The sequence below is a fragment of the Mesoplodon bidens genome (assembly GCF_964165515.1).
Source record: "Mesoplodon bidens genome assembly, chromosome: X".
Lineage (NCBI taxonomy): Eukaryota > Metazoa > Chordata > Mammalia > Artiodactyla > Ziphiidae > Mesoplodon > Mesoplodon bidens.
The window spans coordinates 80,607,460-80,628,864 of record NC_138163.1 but is presented as its reverse complement, the minus strand read 5'-3'; the positions used below and the strand labels follow the sequence as shown (position 1 = coordinate 80,628,864).

The 21,405-nt window shown below is 45.0% G+C and overlaps 1 protein-coding gene across 1 annotated transcript in view; it reads left to right on the top strand.

Moving 5' to 3' along the window:
* The first annotated feature begins 1,795 nt into the window (after positions 1-1,795).
* The window catches only part of NHSL2 (NHS like 2), a 77,761-nt gene continuing 58,151 nt past the window's right edge, over positions 1,796-21,405 (top strand). The window contains exon 1 of the mRNA XM_081221743.1: positions 1,796-2,273. Within this exon, the coding sequence (XP_081077869.1) occupies positions 2,231-2,273 (43 nt within the window). The 5' untranslated portion in view covers positions 1,796-2,230. The remainder of the gene's footprint in view (positions 2,274-21,405) is intronic.

Genomic DNA, 21,405 nt, shown 5'->3' with positions numbered 1-21,405 from the left:
TGCAGGGGACATGGGTTCGAGCCCTGGTCTGGGAAGATCCCACATGCCACGGAGCAGCTAAGCCTGTGCGCCACAACTACTGAGCCTGTGCTCTAGAGCCCGTGAGCCACAACTACTGAGCCCACGTGCCACAACTACTGAAGCCCGCGTGCCTGGAGCCCTTGCTCCACAATAAGAGAAGCCACCGCAATGAGAAGCCCATGCAACGCAACGAAGAATAGCTCCCCTCGCCGCAACTAGAGAAAGCCCACATGCAGCAATGAAGACCGAATGCAGCCAAAAATAAATAAAATAAAAATAAATAAATTTATTTTAAAAACCCAGCAATCTTGACACAAAAATAATAAATGAACACATATATCTATGTAACACACACACACACACACACACACACACACACACACACAGCATCTCTCCCATCTTGACAAACATCTCATTCCCAGCCGTAGCTCTGCCTCTCCCTCTAACTATGGCTCTCTCTCCTCTCTAACCACAGCCAGACTCCCTGAGGGGTCTCCCCTTCCCTGCCGTTTCCCTCCCTAACCTGTTGTCGTCTGGCCTCTGGAAGCTGGCCTTGCCAAGCTACCCTTTCGGTGTTGCAACAGTGTATATTCACCGCTTGGTCCTCAGCCTACTTAAATTCTTGAATGCAATTGATGATGTCAGTAGGTCCTTGCTCCTAGAAGCTAACCTTCTCCCAACCTTGGGGGCACAACCCATTGTCCTTGCCTGGAAATTTCATGTCAGTCTTTTTAGATGGGATTTTGTCCCAAGCCACACAAATATGTTCTGAGGGTGGGGCCTCCAGAGACCCACAGCCCTGCCTTCGAGGAGTTGAGAGTCTCGTCAGCACAAGAGGGGCTCAGCATCCTTGTACTTGAGGCAACAAGGTGGTTCCTCCAGTGGAGGCCCCCACCTCCCTCCCTCAAGCTGCTTCCCTGTCTCTTTGCACCTCTGGCAAAAGTGGGAAAGAGAACAAAGCTCCGGCTAGGTCTTCACTCTGTGAGCGAGAACCCATGATGCCTCTCTTCCGGTTAAAAGCCGGTTACTGGGACAGGGCGCCGTCCGTCCGCCTGTGCTCTTTTTGCCAGGTATGGTCATGGAGTCCCTCTGCAATGAGCTTCTGGCACACATGGCTTATTTCCCAGGACCTTGTCTTTCTAAACACACAGAAACAAATTTGAACAAGATATGTTTTAAATGTTTTAAAGTCAGCAATTCTCTCCTGCTTTGTGTCCTGGGAAATAGGCTTTGCTAGAATTTGCAACGCTGATTCTAGAATGCTGGCAGGGTGGAGGTGGGAGAAGCAGTGAGGAAGGACAGCAGGGTTCTCCACTTGATGCTATGGAGAGCAAAGTCGGACTCTGAGTCTCACTAGTCTCTGGCTGTTGGACCTTGTGAAAGCCCCTTTCCCTCCTCGAGCCTCAGTTTCCTCCCCAGTTACTGGGGCTCCTAATCATTAGCTCCTCTGTCTGTGGCGAAGATGCTGGGACATGACCCTTATGTGCTGGAGGCGTGATCCTCTGCCAGAGTAGGCACTCGCTAGGAGTTGGGGAAACTGAATTGAATTGTGTTTGGCCATAGTGCACAGCCTTGTTCCAGGCCAAGAGAGAAAGTGTGTGTGTGTGCAAGAGAGGCTTGCAAAAAACAAGGCCTATCTCTCTGCACGTCTCTCCTCTGGGAAGGAAGGGGCCCGCACGGTGACAATAGACCAGGGGCGCTGACTCAGACAGCCAGTTCCTGCTCATTTCCCCTCACTGTAGGACAGCAGCAGAGCGGGAGGTCAGCCCTCCGTGTGGCTCTGATTCGGGCCTTTGGCCGAGAACCTTTCCTAGAGAAAGACAAGGCCAACTCACAGACAGGTCTCGCTGTGACGGGACGGACTGGACCACTGTGGCTGTGGGCAGGCAAGTGGGGGCAGCGGGGAGTGGAAAAGGAGAGAGAGGAAACTCACTCTTTGAATCCTGCTTCGCTTTCCCTGGGCTGGGCAGCCTGGGAACAACTTTACGGGCAACAGAGCATGTGACCGATAGGGCCAAACAGACCCAGCCAGGGTGCTGGGAAACGGGGTTCAGGAAGAGTCCCTGGGTGTCCGCTGAGGAGCCTGGGGACGGGGTTCAGAACAGCGTGGAGCCCCTCGGCTCCCTGCCCTCAGTGTGGGCTCACCACACGCTTCTCCCTTGCATGAGGAGTTGCTGGATGTGGAGTCTTGGTCGTCCACACCGCTAGGATGGAGAGAGCCGAGGCTATCACCCTCTTCTGGAGCCGGGGAGGTGAGTCGGAGGAGGAGCAGGGTCGCATGCTCAGCAGAGGGGGCGTGGGGAGGAATCGGGGCTCGCTGAGGGGGAGGGTCGTGCACTCAGAGCTGTTCTGAGGCAGCCTGGGCCTCTTGGGGGGACGATGGGTTCCTTTAGTGCTAGAGGCATGCGATGAGGGGCAGGATAACCGCTTGGCAGAGGGGCTATAAAAGGAATTCAAAATTGGGTGGCTCTGGAGGAGGAGAGGGTGGATGTGATCACATCCCAACCCTGATAATCTGGGATTCTAGAGGGATAAGAAAAGTGACTGAAGAATTATAAGTGTATGTGTCAGAAATACTATCTCTCACTTTCTATAAATCGACTTAACATGCTCTCCGAAGCCTTGTCCCTTGCATGGTGGAAAATGCCTTTTCAGTCAATCTCGGGGCTTTACCCGCCTCCTGAAGTCCTGCTAAAATGCTGATTTTTTTTGCACTACCAAAGGATGCGGACGGGAGGGGGCAGGAAAGGGGTGCCTATCACTGGTCATCTGTCAACACAAGTTACTGCCAAGGGACCAAGTGCTTTCTAAGCACAGTTCAAGCCAGGCCTCCTGGCAGTAGGGTGGAATCAAGTTCAGGGTCCTGAGCCACACCAGGGGACCCCTCTTTGGTTTGTGTGAAGAAGATGTTGCCTGCCCTTGACAATGTACTGGAAGCTCTAGTTACGGCCGCAGAGGTAGCTGGCAGGAACAAGGGTTGGTCCTCTGTGGTAGGCTCAAAAGGAGTTTATGAGCTAAAGGAGTTTGAAAAGCAGAGTGATGACACTGAGAACTGAATACTGTGAGGACTACGTGCTGTCTGACATGGAGAAGAAGCAGAGGAAAGTGGTCTTTGGTCTTCAGGTCTTTGAGGGTCTGTCACAGGGTGAAGGGAATAGATGGGAGCTGAGGGGGGCTCAGGAGGCAGAGCTGTGTGACCTGTGGACAAGGAGGAACTCTCTAACAGACTCTCCATGGGCTGCCTTACAAAGCAGTAAGGAGTCTGGGTGTCTTTGGGAAGTAACAGAGCGAGCCCTAGAGAAGACAAGGGCAACTGAGAGCTGGTCTTCTTCTTCCAAGGAGGGAGGGGTGGAGGGAGGGAAGCCCCAGGGGCACCTGGCCTGCAGGGCCGGCCCCATCCTGCACTGGGTTCTCTCCTCCCATTCCTCTGGTCCAGCACTCCCATCTCCCTCCCTGCTGCTGGGCTCCCTGCTTCCACTCTTGCCCCTCTCCAACCCATTCTCCACTCAGCAACCAGAGTGAGACCTTATACAACAGCCCCGGCTGCTAAAAATCTTCCAGTGGCCGCCCACCGCCCACTGGTGCAAGTCCAGATTTATTTCTCTTCTCTATTGCCTCCTTTCTACTCTCTAAAAACAGAGCAGAGATAAGATCGTTTCTCACTCTAACGCAACTCTGACATTTCATAAATCTATGTCCTAGACAGCTGGAAAGGGCTATATTTAACCTTCCGCCTTGTAGTTTATAATGGAGGGACTTGTTTAAGGCGCTGCCTTCTAACGCCGCCACAGGAGCCTAGCGCCTTTTCGTTGTTCTCTGCTAAGCCACAGCCAGCCTTTCCCTCCAGCGGGTGCAGGCCACTTGCCCCAGAGCACCCACCATCCCCTCTGTCTCTCGGTGAGAGAGGTCCCCGTCCCACCCCCTGTAGTGTGCCCCCTCAGCTTTCTTATCTGCAAATACCTGAAAGACTGCTTATGAACCCCATAGCCCAATAAGTGGGACAGCAGGTGAGCACAAGAATAGATCAGAGGATGGGCTGCGAGGGGTGGGCTGGGCTAAGGGAGGGAGCCAGGAGAGAAGAAAATGTCTTGTCAGGGGTCTGGTTGTGGCCATAGAAGGGGGAAAGGGAGTAATGCTGAGTAATGTGCCGGACCCTGTATATGATACTTTGCATACATTGCCTTGTGCCATCCTCACAGCATTCCTAGGAGGTAGGTGCTAATAGTACCCGCATCATCTCCAGAGAGGGGATGGGCTCAGAGCAGTTCAGTGACTTTACCCAAAGTCAGACACAGCTAGAAAGTGACAGAACCGGGATTGAGCCCAGGCCTGTCAAACTCCAAAGCCCGGTGGTGAACAGTATGGAGGTTCCTTAAAAAACTAAAAATAGAATTACCATATGGCCCAGCAATCCCACTACTGGGCATATACCCAGAGAAAACCATAATTCAAAAAGACACACGCACCCCAATGTTCATTGCGGCACTGTTTACAATAGCCAGGTCATGGAAGCAACCTAAATGCCCATCGAGAGATGAATGGACAAAGAAGATGTAGTACATATATACAATGCAATATTACGCAGCCATAAAAAGGAACGAAATTGGGTCATTTGTAGAGACGTGGATGGATCTAGAGGCTGTCATACAGAGTGAAGTAAGTCAGAAAGAGAAGAACAAATATCATATATTAACGCATATATGTGGAACCTGGAAAAATGGTACAGATGAACCAGTTTGCAGGGCAGAAATAGAGACACAGATGTAGAGAACAAGCATATGGACACCGAGGGGAGAAAGTGGCGGGGGGGCTGGTGGTGGGATGAATTGAGAGATGGGGATTGACATATATACACTAATATGTATAAAATAGATAACTAATAAGAACCTGCTATCTAAAAAAATAAATAAAATAAAATAAAATTCAAAAATTCAAAAAAAAGAAAGCCCGGGGGCTTTGCCCAGTCCCGGGACACCTCTGGCTGTGTCGGTACTGCCCTTTGGAGGCAGTTCTCCCTCATTTCTTTGGGTATCTTTTGCAAATGCTTGAGCCCCTTGCAGGCTCTGTCCACACTGCCCACTACGCAGGCCCCAGGCCCACCTCAACCTCTGCCCCTAGCTGTGGAGCCCAGCCTAGGAGGTCTTTTGATGGTGCCCCCGTGCTCTCAGGCCTGATGGGCTGACTTCCGCCTATCTCTTCTTCCACGTTCTGTTCTCTTCTCCCTCACAGGTAGCAGCTACTAGGAACAGGAGTCTCAAACAGTAGGCTATACGATTCTTTCTTCCATGTCTGCCCACTAGACCACTAACACTAACACCCTCTGTGGCCTTAGACAAATTGTGTCCCTCCTCTGGTCCCAGTTTCCCCACCTGTAAAGTGGGAAGATAGGGTGCTCTATAAAGGCCCTCACAGTTCTAAGAACCTGGGATGCCCAGGGTCCTGCCCCTCTCCCAGCCCCACCCTTTCTGCTTTCTCTCGCACAATATGGATAATGATGGTCACCACAGGCACTGGTTTGGAAACCTTCACTAAGCCAAGGAAAGGACAGCTACATCAGAATGACTGCCCCAGAGCCAATGGACAAAGCAATCAAGTGGTAATAACAAGCACATTTGTAGGGCACTTTATTGTTTACCAACTGTTCTCATAGCCAGCCGAGCGCTAGGGAGGGGGATGCCAAGGGGATCTTAATGGTACGCGGTGCATCTTTAAAAAACATTAAATTACATGGTGAGAAAATGATTCTCGCTTCCTTCTCTTTCCAGTTTTCTGATTACATCAAGGAGAAAGTCTCAGTGTGATGTTATTCTTCACCCTGTGTAATGCTTGCTAATCTTCTTTCGGAACAGAGCTAGAGCAGGCCTCAGGCTCAAAGACAAAGACAGGCAATGATATCTACATAGAATTTAATTACTCTGTTCTGTTCCCATTGTATTTATTTTTACAATTACTTTCTATTTCTGGCAAAAGATCCTCTTTTTTGTTTTGGTTCTTGGGTGCCATATAAAATTTTTTAATATATATTTCTTTAAGCAAAAAAAAATTCATGTCGAGAAAAAGATGAAGTGAATAGTAAATAGAGCCAGCAGTGCGCAGATATGGCAAAACTTGTCAAAGTGGTTCCTAAATGGCTGAAGCTTGGGCCACACTGGAAGGTGGCATTCGTTCAGCACCAAGTTCCTCAGTGTGACCCATAGCGCCCTGCACAGTCTACACCCACTAGTGTCCCAGAATTTGTTGTTCCTTACTCCTTTCCCTCCCACACCCTACACCCTTTCACGCCTGCCAGCCTTTGCACATGCTGTACCCTGTGTCTGGAGTGCCCCTCCCACATCCCTTGTCCACCCATCAAACCCTAACTCAGCCTTCAAGACTCAGTTTAAATGGTACCTCCTCTAGGGAGCTTTTCTTCAGCTAAGCACTAGGTTCATTTATTTCTCTATTATAGTCTCTCCCATGGCTATAATCATGTGCTTCCAGGCTAATATCTTCCACCCTATTGGTTCCAAATGCATTTTATAAGAAAGAGAGAGAGAGAGAGAAATGAATAAAAATGTAACTGTGAGTAAGGCCTGGGCACAGTGATTGGGCCTTGGGGACTGTTACAGCTCCTGGGATCACTTGGAATTGAGACTTACCAGATGCTGAGCCAGAGCCTACACAGGCCACAAAGCTGGCCCAGGAGCTGCCTCTGGGGGACGGTTGCAGGCTGCATGTAAGAAGTTTACTGGGTGCCTTTGAGATCAACACCTGGGATCTAAGAGAAGGAGGCAAGATTGGTTCGAGGGAGAAGGCTGGGCTGGGACAGCTCATAACAGCTGACCCTGTGAGGAGCTCTGGAACTGGGTTGGCCCTTCAGAGTTGTTCTGAGTTAGGGTGAGGGGCCCAGGCGTTGACACCAGCCCATATGGACCAGTTATTAGATGCAGGCTGGTCCCAGGGAAGGAGCACGGTCTTGGGTGACGCAGCACTGGTCTGAGGAGGCGGCTGGGCAATCCTCGAAGAGGACTGTCAGCCAACAGTGCTCAGTCCTGGGGTGGTCTCGGGGTGGGGGCCTCGCTGTGTCCACAAAAGGAGCTTTGTCTTGCCCCCTGGGACTTCAGTGCTGGGAGGGCAGGGAAAATAGAGCAGTGGTTTGAAGGGCAGAATGTAGCTGTCAAGAGTTGGTGGCTGGAAGAGCCTAGTAAATGTTTGTTAAAAAATAAATGGCTGAGTATGAGGTTCGAGGCAACGTGCTTAGAGGCAAGGAGGATACAGAGGCAAACAAGTCACAGGGAACTTCTGGTATAATTAGGGTGACAGATACGGAAAAATAACTATTCTAGAACAATGTGTATAGGGGCTACAATGTGTCCCACAGACCATGCTGCCACAGCATCTCGTTCTTGCTTCTCTTGGAAGCCTTATCTTACCACACTTCTGACAACCCTCTAAGGCATGAATTCTTGTCTTCACTCTTCACATGTGAAAATTGAGATCCAGGGATTTTCTCTAGAACTCACTGCCATTTAGATCCCCCAAGCGGGTGGGCCTAAACCACCCAGCCCCTCTCCAAGCCACGTGCAGTCCTTTGCAAAGTGCTTATTACGTACGTTCCATCTTGTCACAGCCCTGTGAGGGAGTAAAATAAGGGCGTCAGAGGAAAGTAGATTTTTACCTTTATTTTCTTAACTTGTCAGATATAGATATATTCTGATCATATTTATAACAGTGACATTCTTTTTTATTCTGGTTTTCTTTTTCCTACACATTCTTAACCACCTGTGAAATTCTTCCATTACACTCATCTGTTCTTCCATATCTTGTCTCAAAAGTGAGAAAATTGTGATCAAAATCCAATTCGTTCCTTTTGAGCTGTGAGGGGGAAAAATATGTTTTTTTTTTTAATTTCAGCCTTACTCAAAAAGGCAAAACTTTCTTGGTTTGAAACATTAAAAATGTATGAAACCAAGAATACCCCTGATTCTATGTGTGATTAATACTCTAGGAGAGATGTTCTATGGGGGAGATTGTATAGTTTGAATAAAAGACCGCTCAGGAGCAACTAAAAATCCCCACTGAGAAGCTGTGTCTTGGGCAGGGTTGTTGTTCCTTGCTCCCCGACCCACCCAAGTCTGTGCCCTCTCCCTACCTTTGTGCCTACCCTCCTCCTCAAACTGCAGGCTGAGTTTCTTTCTTCTCTTCATTCCCTGCCTTAAAGATTTTCTGTCAAATGATGATGAGGGCAAAGTTTGAAGCTGCCCCCAAAGAATACTAGCATCTCTCCCAGTGGATTCATTTCTGTGGCCTCTCTGGTCCCAGAGCTCACCTAAAGCAAAACTTTTCTCTAGAGTTTTCCTAGCCGAAGCTGTCACACTGTAGAGAACCAACAGTTGCTCTATGTTCTGAAGGAGAAAAGTCTCCATACGTTCCCAGTGAAAATAAAGATGTACACGCTCTGTGTCCATGCCTAGCCCTGCATGATTTTATTTGCCATCACTATTACGGGATCATAATTAAAATTTCCCCTCTTGTTATAACTACCAAAACACCATGCTGGCCTCACGGCAAGGGAGCCCTCATTTCTACTCATTTCCTTGACTTCCTTGTAGGGAGCTTGCAATAGGCAATAGGGGCCGAAGTGGGGTGCAGGAGTCAATTTTACGCTTTAAAGATTAGCAAGGCAGATAAATTGCCCTTATCAAAGTGTAACTTTCAAAGAACTAAAAACATGACTCTCATTGAAATGTATAGTGATCACGTATCAAAAGTGTATTGAACTCATTGATGAAGGAACCAACATTGTGGTAAAGCTGTTTTTAAAAAGATATGAGAGTTTGGCAGTTCCTCAAAGTTAAATATAGAAGTACCATATGAGCCAGCAATTCCACTTCTAGGTATATGACCAAAAGAATTGAAAATAGGGACTTGAGCAGATACTTGTATGTTAATGTTCATAGCAGCATTATTCACAATAGCCAAAATGTCCATTATTCACAGCCCAAATGTCCATCAATGGATGAATGAATAAACAAAATATGGTATATCCATACAGTGGAATATTATCCATCCATAAAAGGGAGTGAAGTTCTAATCCATACCACAGTATGGATGAACTTTGAAGACATTATGCTACGTGAAAGAAGCCAAACACAAAAGAAATATTGTATGATTCCATTTATATGAAATATCTAGAATAGGCAAATTCATAGGGACTGAAAGTAGGCTGGAAGTTACCAGGGGTTGGGAAGAGGGGGAAGGGAAATTACTGCTTAACGTTTCTGTTTGGGGTGATGAAAAGTTTTGGAAATGGATAGTGGTGATGGTTGTACAACATCGTGAATATAATTAGTGCCGCTGAACTATATACTTAAAATGATTTAAATGGCAAATTTCGTGTTATATCTATTTTACCACATTAAAAAAAATAGTAAAAAAATGTGTGAGAGATCAAAAGATTTGAGGGACTTCAAAAGAAGGCTGGAATAAGGTCAAAAAGCTGGATACAAAACTGGTTAGTTATACAGGATAATAAAACATTAACTCTTGGGGCTATCTTTCCTACTAGACAGAAATAATTTTCATTTCTACCAGGCAAAAATCATTTGCAACTTATCAGTCTTTTACAAGATAACGTTTAACTTTACAGAGTGGGCCTTAATTAATAGTGAATAGTCAAACAACGATTTACTGTACAGAACAGGGAATTATATTCAATACCTTGTAATAACCTATAATGGAAAAGAATGGGGAAAAAAAGACTATATATATATATATATATATATATATATATATACATATACATATATATATACACACACACAGATATATATGTATAACCAAATCACTTTGCTGTACACCTGAAACTAACACAACATTGTAAACCAACTATACTTCAATTTAAAATTTTTTTTTAAATAGTGAATAGTCAAACAACCACATAGATGATACTCTCCTATGTTCTTGAAAGGGCACTCAGTAATATTTTTTGCCCTGTGGCAAGCTGCAGATAATTTTTCTTAACACCTCAAATAATACATGACAAATCACAACTCCCATATGGGTCTCCATGAAAGAAACAACTTTAGCTTCAAGGCCTGACTCTCATGGCATTAACATCTTGGTGGCATCTTCTGAGGGGTACCCAGCAAGTACAGACCTGGGCCACTTGTCAGGCTCATTTCAGTCCATACTAAATCCAGTATGAATCCACCAGACTGGTCTTTCAAAACACCACTTTCACTGTTCCTCCCACACACAGAACTGAAATGACTCCTGATCTAGCCCACACTTCCCAGACTGGTTAGCAGAAGCCTCTGGAATCTAGCCTGGCTCAGAGTTTGAAAAGGAGCTTTCAAGTCTCAGTGCCCTCAGTCCCAGCCAGGTTGGCTTCTCCCAACTCCCTGCTGAGTTTCTGAGCTTCACTCAGGCAGAGCTCCCACTTTATGCCCCTGGCCCATCTCTTATCCTAATGGGCTTATGGCAGTTTCCCAAATTTCAGTCATCCACGTACCTCTGTCACAAATTTTGTTCGCTATCTGGACTGTTTTCTAATTTTTAAAAAATTGACTCTCTTTTAAAAGATTTTACTTGCCCAAAGCTGCAGGTTTGCTAAGCTATGTAAAGAAAGAAGTTCATCGGTGTACCACCTCAAATCACATTTATTTCATACTTGGTTGTATTCTAATTGTTCAGCGTGTTTGGCCTCAGTTGAAGATGGTAAGCTCCTTGAGGACAGGTACTATGGTTCTGGTGTCCCTCAGCGTGCAGCACTGGCCTAAGCCCTCGGCAGGTCCCCACCACATGCCCTTTGGTTGACTGTCAGTCTCCTTTGGTAAGCTTCTCATAAGAACACTGCTGGCTTTCCCTCTGTCCCCTTAGTGTGCACAGAAACGTTGAAAATGTACCTCGAGGGACTTATACTCTGGCTGGAAAAACAGAAGCAGGTGTTCTTGGTGAGTCCGGCAGACCTAGCTCCCTCTTGGCCACTTTCTATGTATGTTACCTTGAAGAAGAAGCCTCCCTGCCCCTCAGTTTCCTCATCAGTAAAATGAGAATAATAATCATAATACCTGCCTTGCCTCCTTCATAGAATGGACGGGAGGCTCCAATGAAGTGATGGTCGTATAAGTGCTTTGTAAACAAGAACATGATATCCATATTTTAGTTAAATGTTTCCATAAAGCTTCCATAACAATACAAGATGGCCAAATAATGTCACAAGACAGTTTCCCAAGCTCCAAATGAGTCCCTGTGGTGCTCAGTTACTAACGGGCGGAAGGCTTCCAGAAGACTTGCTTGAGATGGGCCATGAAGCATGAGCAGAAGGTCGATAAGGAGTGGGGGTGGGGAAGGACAGCAGAGCCAGCTGTGGAGCATGAGGGAAGCAAATTGAATAGGGAAGAAAGATGGACACCTGCTTGGGCCTGGTGAGGAGTGAGGAGGCCAACTGGGCTGCACAGAGGAAAGCGTGAAGGGGCAGTGGAAGAAAAGGGGAGGTGAGCCAGACCTGGAGGCCTCCAGTGCCAGACTGAGGTGCTGGACCTTCCTGCTGTGAGGTCACTGGGCAGCTTTTGAACAGAGGAGCATGTGAGGAAACCAAGCTTTAGAATGCAGATTCCTCTAAGATCAGACTTCTTGTTTTCCTCATCATTTATTTACCATTTATATATTTTTATTATGAGATAAAATACAGAGTCATTATGCCAAAAAAATCACAGGTAAATCAGCAAGCATTTAGAGAAAAAAATTAAAGTTCCCCTCTAAACTCTCTTCCCCTCCCCCTAGTCAATCCCAGTCACTTTCAGAGACTACATCTGTTATTTGCATGTTGTGACTCATTCCAGATCTTTTCCTATGAATATGTCTGTGTATGTGTATACATATCTTTTTACATAAGTGAGATTCTCTTATGCATCTTGTACAGAGCCTTGATGTTTTTAACCTAATCTGTCTGTGGACATTTTTCTATGGCAGAATCTCTTCTTCTGAATGGCTATATAGCATTCCTTAGTAAGAATATGCTGCAACTTATTTAACCAACACCCTATTGATAAAGAATTCTGCAATTAATTTTGCTTTTTCTTTTTACTTTCATGTCTTTGAAGTAATATATGCATGTGGCAAAAGAAATTCAACAGTAAAAAGGAGTATTTAGCGAAAAAGTAATTCTCCTGCCTACCCCTAACCCCCACCCCCACTTTAATAGCTCCCCTCTCAAGAGGCAACCACAGAGACCAGTTGCTTGTGTGTCCTTCCAGAAGTGATCGACGGGCATACATAGATCACTTCTATGTGTGAGAGTATGTGTGTGTGTGTGTGTGTGTCTGTGGTGGGGGAAGGAGGGAGGGAGAGGGCAGAGGAAGAGACAACATTCCATATCAGCACATATTTCAGCTACATGATTCTTCTTAATGGCTGCAGAGTATGCCATCATGTGGCTGAACCACTGTTTAACCTATCTTCTACTGACGGGGTTATTGCCAGTAGTTTGCTATTGCACATAGTACTACAATGTATATCTTTGTTCATGTGTCTTCGTGTGTACTTTGTCTCTAGTGTAAATTCCTAGAAGTGGCATTGTTGGATAAAAGGAATGTGCATTTTACACTTTTGACAGATCATGCCAAACTGTCCTCCAAAGAAATTGTTCCAGTTGACCCTCCCACTAGCCATGAGAGTCCTGTCCCTCTCTCCCCATCACAGTGGGTAACAAAATTTTTTCCTCTGTGCCAGAGGAAGAGGATGAAAACCTGAAGTGGTGGGGTGGGAGTGTAGTCAGGGAAGGCACAGATCGCCCACTTGTTCCCCATGGGTATGGTTGAGACTCTCATAACAGCCCGATGGTGCATTTAACCCACAAAATTGTGTCCCCAAGACCTTAGGTATCTAGTGGCACCCAGGAATTACCCATGATCCACAAACCCATGTGATAGAGGTCCTGGACTGCCCAAAGAGATCCTTTTGGCTCTTGCCACCCTCTTCCAGCTTCACACAGAACCTCTTCTGGACCTGCTTATGTGCATCACCAGCCAGGACCAGGAAGCCTGGATGGCATTCTGCTGGAGAGTGGGGCCTCCAGCAAAACGTATTTTCACCCACTGTTCCCAAATTCACACACACACACACACACACACACACACACACACACACACACACACACAAAAGGACTGAATATGGAACTCAAGACCCAGGTTCAGAAATGCAAGCCCGGGCCTTGGGAAGCACAGCTCATGTGCGGTCTGGGTTCCCAGACACTTCAGGTTAGTTGGTTGAAAGAACAAGGGTGTGTCTTGGTTTCCTGGGTGGCAGGGCGTGAGTGTAAGGATTCACGTGTAAGTGAAGGACAGGAAGTCATCTCCGGCAGCCACTACTCTTCACAACTGATGCCTCAGCAGTGCTTTACAAGAAAGCAAAGTGCCCACCACTTCTCCCACTCAGCTGCTCTCTGCCATTGCTTCTCCTGCTGCTCCCTGTGGTCTTGCTTTACCCACTTCCCGTGGCTTCTGCTTACTGCTGTCTCTGTGGGCATCCCCTGGCTTCTGGGCCTCCCGCACTGCATGTGCTCTTCTGTCTGTATGTCTCACATCACATTACTTAGGGAAGGAGTCTCATCGGGTCAGTTGGTCATTCTGCATTCTGGAACACCTGTCTGTCTGGGTCCTCACTGCAGAACACTCACAGGCCACTGGGCGCCCTCAGAGCCAGCTGGCAGATGGCTACCCTTGACTCAGGCACAGGTTCCCCAGTTCATTCAGTCATTACCAAAAGAACAGTGCCTGGCACAGAGTAGCCACTCAACAAAATATTTATTGAATGAGTAAATAATAATCCAGAATCAAGGAATCACTTCTGTACACTTTGTTCAGAAGGGGCTATGGGTGAGGCAGGCACACAAAGCATTGTGGGAGCCCTCTCTAAGGCCACACTTAGCAAATCAATTACCTGGGTTTCTGATCTACTTCTGTCTTCCATGTAAAGGTGCAGCATGTTATAAGGAGAAAAATGCAGGCTTTGTCACCAGACAGACCTGAGTTCAAATCCTGACTATCACTAACGCTGCAGCTTTGGGCAGGTTCCTTGACCTCTCCCTGTCCTTACCAATAAAATGGTAATATATATATATATATATAAAATATTACATATATATCATAATATATCTATCTTGTGTCATTAAGAAAACTAGCCTAGACAAAGAATGCAGTGCCTGGTACTTAAAGGTGTTCAAGAGGTATTATCTATTGTGATTATTAAAGTCACTTTTAAAAGTTAAACCTTCTGGCTTTATCTATTAAGCTCCCAGTAAATGAGAGTGTGCTTGCAGTTCTAGAGATATGCTTGAATGTCTCAAGTCAAATACCACCAGGCACCACAAACATTTCCTCTTATTGGTGTTCATTACCAAAGGAAAGAGCCTTTTCTTCCTTTTCTTTCTGCTGGCCATTTAGCTTTGAGACTAAACAAGCCACCTCATCAATTTGCAAATGTTCCTTTCAAACACTTATGAATTCTGTCTCCCTCTGATTGATAGTTCCACAACCTGAGTTCTAATTTATTCCTTGGATGATTTCCCTATTTTTATTGAAATTGATTGCCAGGAAAGGCACCTTCCCTGCAGACATGGGACTCTGGCCAGGTCTCCACATGGCAGGAGTGAGGGTATCTCTATCTAATACACCAGCAGTTACAAGTCACCTCCCGGGTACCTGGCCCTGTGCTGTGAGCAACATTATTTCCTCAGTCCAGGAGTCAAGGCAGTAGGTGAGAAAGGGACTGCTTAACATTGCTTTCTTCCAGAGTCCAGGCATTCTCTAGGGTGGGGGTTCCATAAGTTGTTCATCTGCCCTGCTCTGCACTGATGGATGTTGAGAATGTTTCCAGTTTCACCCAATTGCTGATAGCGGGGCAGTGAGTGTTCTTGTACATAAATCTGTGTGTACATGTATGACTACTTCCCTAGTCTACTTTTATGAAAGTGCAGGTACTGGATCAAATAGAGTATGAATAGTTACTTTGGATAAATATCAGAATATTGCCCTTGGGACTTCCCTGGTGGTGCAGTGGTTAAGAATCTGCCTGCCAGCTCTATTTACAATCGCCAGGACATGGAAGCAACCTGAGTGTCCATCGACAGATGAATGGGTAAAGGAGATGTGGCACATATATACAATGGAGTATTACTCAGCCATAAAAAGGAACGTAACTGAGTTATCTGTACTGAGGTGGATGGACCTAGAGTCTGTCACACAGAGTGAAGTAAGTCAGAAAGAGAAAAACAAATACCATATGCTAACACATATATGTGGAATCTAAAAAAAAATGATTCTGAAGAACCTAGGGGCAGGACAGGAATAAAGACGCAGACATAGAGAATGGACTTGAGGACACGGGGAGGGGAAAGAGTAAGCTGGGACAAAGTGAGAGAGGGGCATGAACATATATACACTACCAAACGTAAAGTAAATAGCTAGTGGGAAGCAGCCACATAGCACAGGGAGATCAGCTCGGTGCTTTGTGACCACCTAGAGGGGTGGGATGGCGGGGGAGGGAGGAGATATGGGGATATATGTATATGTATAGCTGATTCACTTTGTTGTAGAGCAGAGGCTAACACACCATTGTAGAGCAATTATACTCCAATAAAAATGTTAAAAATAAATAACAAAAATAACAAAATAAAAAAAAAAAAGAATCCGCCTGCCAGTGCAGGGGACATGGGTTCGATCCCTGGTCCAGGAGGATCCCACATGCCGCGGAGCAACTAAGCCTGCGAGCCACAACTACTGAGCCTGCGTGCCGCAACTACTGAAACCCGCGTGCGTAGATCCCGTACTCTGCAACCAGAGTAGCCCCAACTCACCACAACTAGAGAAAGCCCATGCACAGCAACGAAGACCCAACACAGCCAAAAATTTTTTAAAAATATAAAAAAAGAATATTGCCCACATATAAGGCTTAAAAACTTACACTTCCACCCTTTACCTCAATTATTGCATGCCTAGGTGTCTATCCTAGAGAAACTCTCACGCAGATGGACACTGGCACATATAACATGGATGTTCATGACAGCATTGTTTAAAAGAGCAAAAACTTGAGAAACAACAGGAGGACAGGTAGATAAATAAAATCACTGTAAATTCAAACAATGGAATACTACACAGCATAAGAATGTCTGAACCAACATCAATGTGCTATTTCTCACAAATCTAATGTTGAGCAAAGAAAGCAAATTGCAGAAAGATATATACGGTTCAATATAATTTGTACAAAGTTTAAGGACATGCAAAACAATACTGTATCTTGTACATTGTTTACGAGCATATGCAGAGTATATTTTGAAGCATGCATGTGAATCATAGGCTGTCCATTCAGGAGGATGGCTGCCTCTGGAGGGAGGAATATGTGACTGGGGAAGGACACAAGCAGCTTCAACTGAACCTGTACTATTTTATTTCTTTAAGGAAAAGGTTCTGGGGTAAATACTAGGAAATGTGTTTGTTCCTAATACTTCTCTTTATGCTGAAAATAGTTCATCATCTTCAAAAAAGAAGAAAATAGAAGTAGAGCAAAGGTTCCCTCTGCTCCTTTTTTGCAGATGAGGAAACTGAGGCTCAGGCAGGTTCACAGCCTCTCTGGAGCCGACCCTTTTGTCCAGGATCACCCAGTACATCAGAGAGACCAATATCCTCTACGGGAAGGGACCTCGCACCCTGATTCACTGAGAACCCCCTTCTGTCCCAGACTCCAGTATAAATCCTTGGCATGGACTGCTTGGGTAATAACATCATGATTCTTGGCTTCCTGGCCCAAGAGGATGGCCACCTAATTTTTGCTATTGTCACCCAAATGGTGGAGGCTGCCTGCCCGCCCATGTAAGGATTCTGTGTGTACTCAAACCGAGTGTGATGAATGCGTAGGGCACATATTAGATCCAGTCCTGATTTGTCAAGAGCCTTTACCATGAGCCCACCATTGCAGCATGGGTGCAGGGCAGCAAGAGTATTGCAAAGCTCTTCCCAGAACTGAAATTTTGCCACAATGCCTCCTGCAAGCAGCATTGCCCTGATCGGGTGACACAATGGAACCATCAGGCCTTATCAGCAGCACTTGGTCCAAAACAGAAACTAGGAGGGGTAGGAAGGGCAGTCCTCAGTGCTTGGCCCTGTTGCCATGGCCCCTGTTGCCATAGTCCCCAAGCACTTTTGCTTATTATTTCTTTCAGCCATTCATGGCATCCATCAGCAAGCAGGACCTAGAAGTTCTTTGAGGCAGACCAGGGAGAAAGTGGTTAACAGAAAAGATAAGAGAGAGTAGGGAAGTAATTAAACACACAAAAAGAGTGGGTGGAAAGAATTTGGTGTATAGAAACACGAGGCCCAGAAAACAGTTACTTTTAAGGAATCTTCTTGAGATGTGATGGACCAAGATGGCTGAGTCAGAATTAGCTGAGAAGTGCCCATTATGCAGCTGTCATGTGTTTCAGGTATAGCAACTCTGTGCCCTAGATTTTCCAGAAGAGTCCCAGTTTCAAGTATTGGGTTCTGTTTGTCAGACCAAGGATCCTGATTTGAGATTCAGAAAATAAGGTCACTGTAGTTATAGTAGTTCTCTAAGTCAGCCTGGAAAAGCTCATTAGAATTCACTCTGCCCCACTGGGCGGCAGGGAATCCCTACAGTGCCTGCCCCTGGGCACTAAAGGCCTGAGCAAGGTGGCCTCTTATACTGCCAAGAAACATCAAAGTGCCTCTAGACTCCTTGCCCTCCACGCCACTGTAGCTCTCCAGGGGGCGTGTAGCCAGAAAGGCATAGGTTTTGACCCCCACAGGCCTGGGTTTCAATATTCTCTGCATTAACTCTGTCAGCTTGGGCAATGCTCTGAGCCCCAGTTGCCTCATCTGTAAAGTGAGAACAATAATATCTACGATACAGTGTTATTTCAAGCAAGCATCAAATGAGATGTTTACCTTTAAAGTTCGTACAAGTGTTAGTTGTTAAAATTTATCCCTACATTCAATCAGTAAGTGTCCACTACATGCCAGGCACGAAGCCAGTCCTGGGGATACAGACATGAGCAAAACAGACAAGGTCCCTGCTAGAATGGAGCTTTCAGCCCAAGGCAGATGGCAGACAGTAGCCAAAGAATTACCCATCCAAAGTTCACACAGAGGTAGAGCTGTTCTTTCTAAATGCTGGCTCTGGCTGTTTTGTAGAGTGAGAGGGCGAGAGAAGGGTCTGGAGGCCGCTTAGGAGGCTTCTGCCAGCCGTGATAGCGTGGACTAGGGTGGTGGCAGTGACGGTGAGAAAGGGTCAGATTCTGGATCTATTTTGAAGGTAGAAGCAACAGAACTGGATGATGGACTGACATTTGGGAGCAGGGAAGAGGCAAGGAGGTATCTTAGCTAGCTGTGTCCCAAGGACTGGAGCCATGGGAGCCACACAGAGTCAGTCCCAAGGCTGCTGAGGGATTCCATGTGGAGGTTGAGTTTCTTCTCTTCTCCCTTCTGTAGAATGGTGCAATTCCAGTCAAATTGGTTTGCTAGACTTGATCTTAATCGTTTAGTATTTAAAATTTTGCTTTGAGGTAGATAATAAAGGCAAATATACGGCATTCCGGCTTTACAATGAATGCAGATTTCCCCTTAAAGGGAAATCCTTTGCTTCCAAATTTCAAATGTAATGTTACTTTAAAAACAACATAGTTTCCATTCATTTAGGATGCTGAAAAAAATCTTCAGTCTAGGTGATCTCCTCAGGGACCAGCATATGTTCTTTAAACTGGATTCCTTTCAAACCTCTGGCTCAGTATTTTTTGTTCCAAGAGTCTGGGAGAGAACAGGCCTGAAAGGGGAGGGAGAGACAGGAAGGGCCAAAGACAAGTTTGAGTTTCATAACAATAGTGAACCACACTTTATAGTTTTCGAAGGAATTTCACACCAATTATTTGTTGTCATATTTTGCAAATTCAGGACCAGAGCTATGTCCTGACTCCCAGTCCAGTGCTTTTGCTACTTACAACACTGCCAGGTCCTTAACTTTGGGGAGTGGGGGAGGGGTGGGGGAGGGGCAGGTCTCTCCATGAAAAACAAAAAGTTCAAATAGACATTCAAGGCCCTTCTTTATTGAAGCAATTTATTTCATTTGCACTGAGAATGATTGTTACAAGAAAATTTGGTATTTTCCCACACCAATTGTCCCCTCTACACATCAACAGGGCTTTTATTCCTCAATCCTTGCAGGCCCACCCTTCAGAAGCTATTATCTGCTTGACAGTCTGCTGAGACCTCTTGTCTTTTTTCCTCTCTCAATTAAACACTAAGGACTGAGGTTCCATCTGCCCTGGAGCAAACAAATCTTTTGTTTCCCAGTAGCTAGAGAGCTTTTTTCCTTTCTCCAACTTCTATAGTTCTCTCTTCAAAACACTTGAACCTCTTAGTGATTTTTAACTGCAGATGGCACATGAAATTGGTTTCCCAAACTTGGACCAAACCTCTCCAAAGCCCACTGCTTTTACCCTGCCTCCACCCATCCCTGAACTAGGAAAGAAAAAACCACACACAAGTTTTCCTAAGTTGTTATTTTTCTCTTTTCTAAGCAGTCTCATCTTAACATGAATGTAGCAAACTCCTAGGGAGAAATGGTAGGGTGTATCTCCACTGGGTAGGTTTTCCTCTCCACAGTGGATGGGGCTGACCTGGTGGTCTTTGTCTTTTTTGTTGTTGTTGTTTTTAAGACTTATTTATTATTTATTTATTTTTAAATTTTATTTATTTTTGGCTGCGTTGGGTCGTAGTTGTGGCACATGGGCTCTTCGCTGTGGCACGCGGGCTTCTCTCTAGTTGTGGTGTACGGGTTTTCTCTTCTCTAGTTGTGGCGCACAGGTTCCAGAGCACATGGGCTCTATAGTTTGCAGCACGCGGGCTCTAGTTGAGGCGCACGAGCTCAGTAGTTGTGGTGCCCAGGCTTAGTTGCTCCGCGGCATGTGGGATCTTAATTCCCTGACCTGGGATCGAACCCATGTCCCCTGCATTGTAAGGTGGATTCTTTACCACTGGACCACAGGGGAAGTCTCCTGGCCGTCTTTGATAATGTTGTGGGTAGTTGAGCTTTATCCAGCATGGTGCCTTCCTTTTCTATGGAAAGACATAGGGGGCCTCAGGTTCAAGCTGAGCAAAGAGCCAACAGAAGTGGAATGGCTCCCCATGCACAGAGTTTTGAAGGTGAGAGGAAACAGAAGGTGAGGAAATAAAAGGGCAGAAAGGGAGGAACAAGAAAGTGTAAGGCAAGAGGGGTGTTTGCAAGTAGAAATAAAGCTATGAAAAGAATAATAGAACCTCTGATTTGGGGGCTGAAAAATGTTAATACTTTTATACTATTATATAAACTATTATAATAAATTATTTTCCAACATATAAAATTTAAATATATGTAATGGGCTCATTACTGTAAAAATATCACATTTGTTGTTAAAACTTCAAATAGCACTGAAGGGTTTAAAGTGAAAAATCCGGGTCAGAGTCCTTCTCCCTCCCTCTCAAAGCCCTCCTCATGCTCCCAAGAGGCCGTTGATGGTAACAGTCCTTGTGTGTCCTTGGCAGACTTGTTTACAATATGATATATTATACAATATACCATTATATATTGTATAGTATACAATATACAATTATACAATACAATACAATATATTGTATCATTCATATACAAACTTATGTGTGCTTTCTAGATGCACAAATGAGATCATATTGTACATGCTGGCCCATTCCTTATACTTTTTCCCTTAAAATTAAAAATAACTCTCTGAAATTTTCCCATTTCTTTTTTTAAATTTAATTTTTGGTAGTTTTAAAACAAAGTTTTTATTTTAATTGAAGTATAGTTCATTTCCAATGTTGTGTTAGTTTCTGGTGTACAGTAAAGTGATTCAGTTATTCACATATATATTCTTTTTCATCTTTTTTCCATTATAGTTTATTGTAAGATACTGAATATAGTTCCCTGTGCTATACAGTAGGACACTGTTGTTTATCTATTTTATATATAATAGTTTATATCTGCTAATCCCAAACTCCTAATTTATCCCTCCCCCTCCCTTCCCCTTTGGTAACCATAAGTCTGTTTTCTATGTCTGTGAGTCTATTTCTGTTTTCTAAATAAGTTCATTTATATCATTTTTTATACTCCACATATAAGTGATATCATATGATATTTGTCTTTCTCTGTCTGACTTACTTCACTTAGTATGATAAACTCTAGGTCCATCCATGTTGCTTCAAATGTCATTATTTCATTATTTTTAATGGCTGAGTAGTATTCCATTGTATATATGTACCACATCTTCTTACTGATTTATTTTCATTGAAGTAGAGTTCATTTACAATGTTTGAAGTTTTCCCATTTCTACTCATAGAT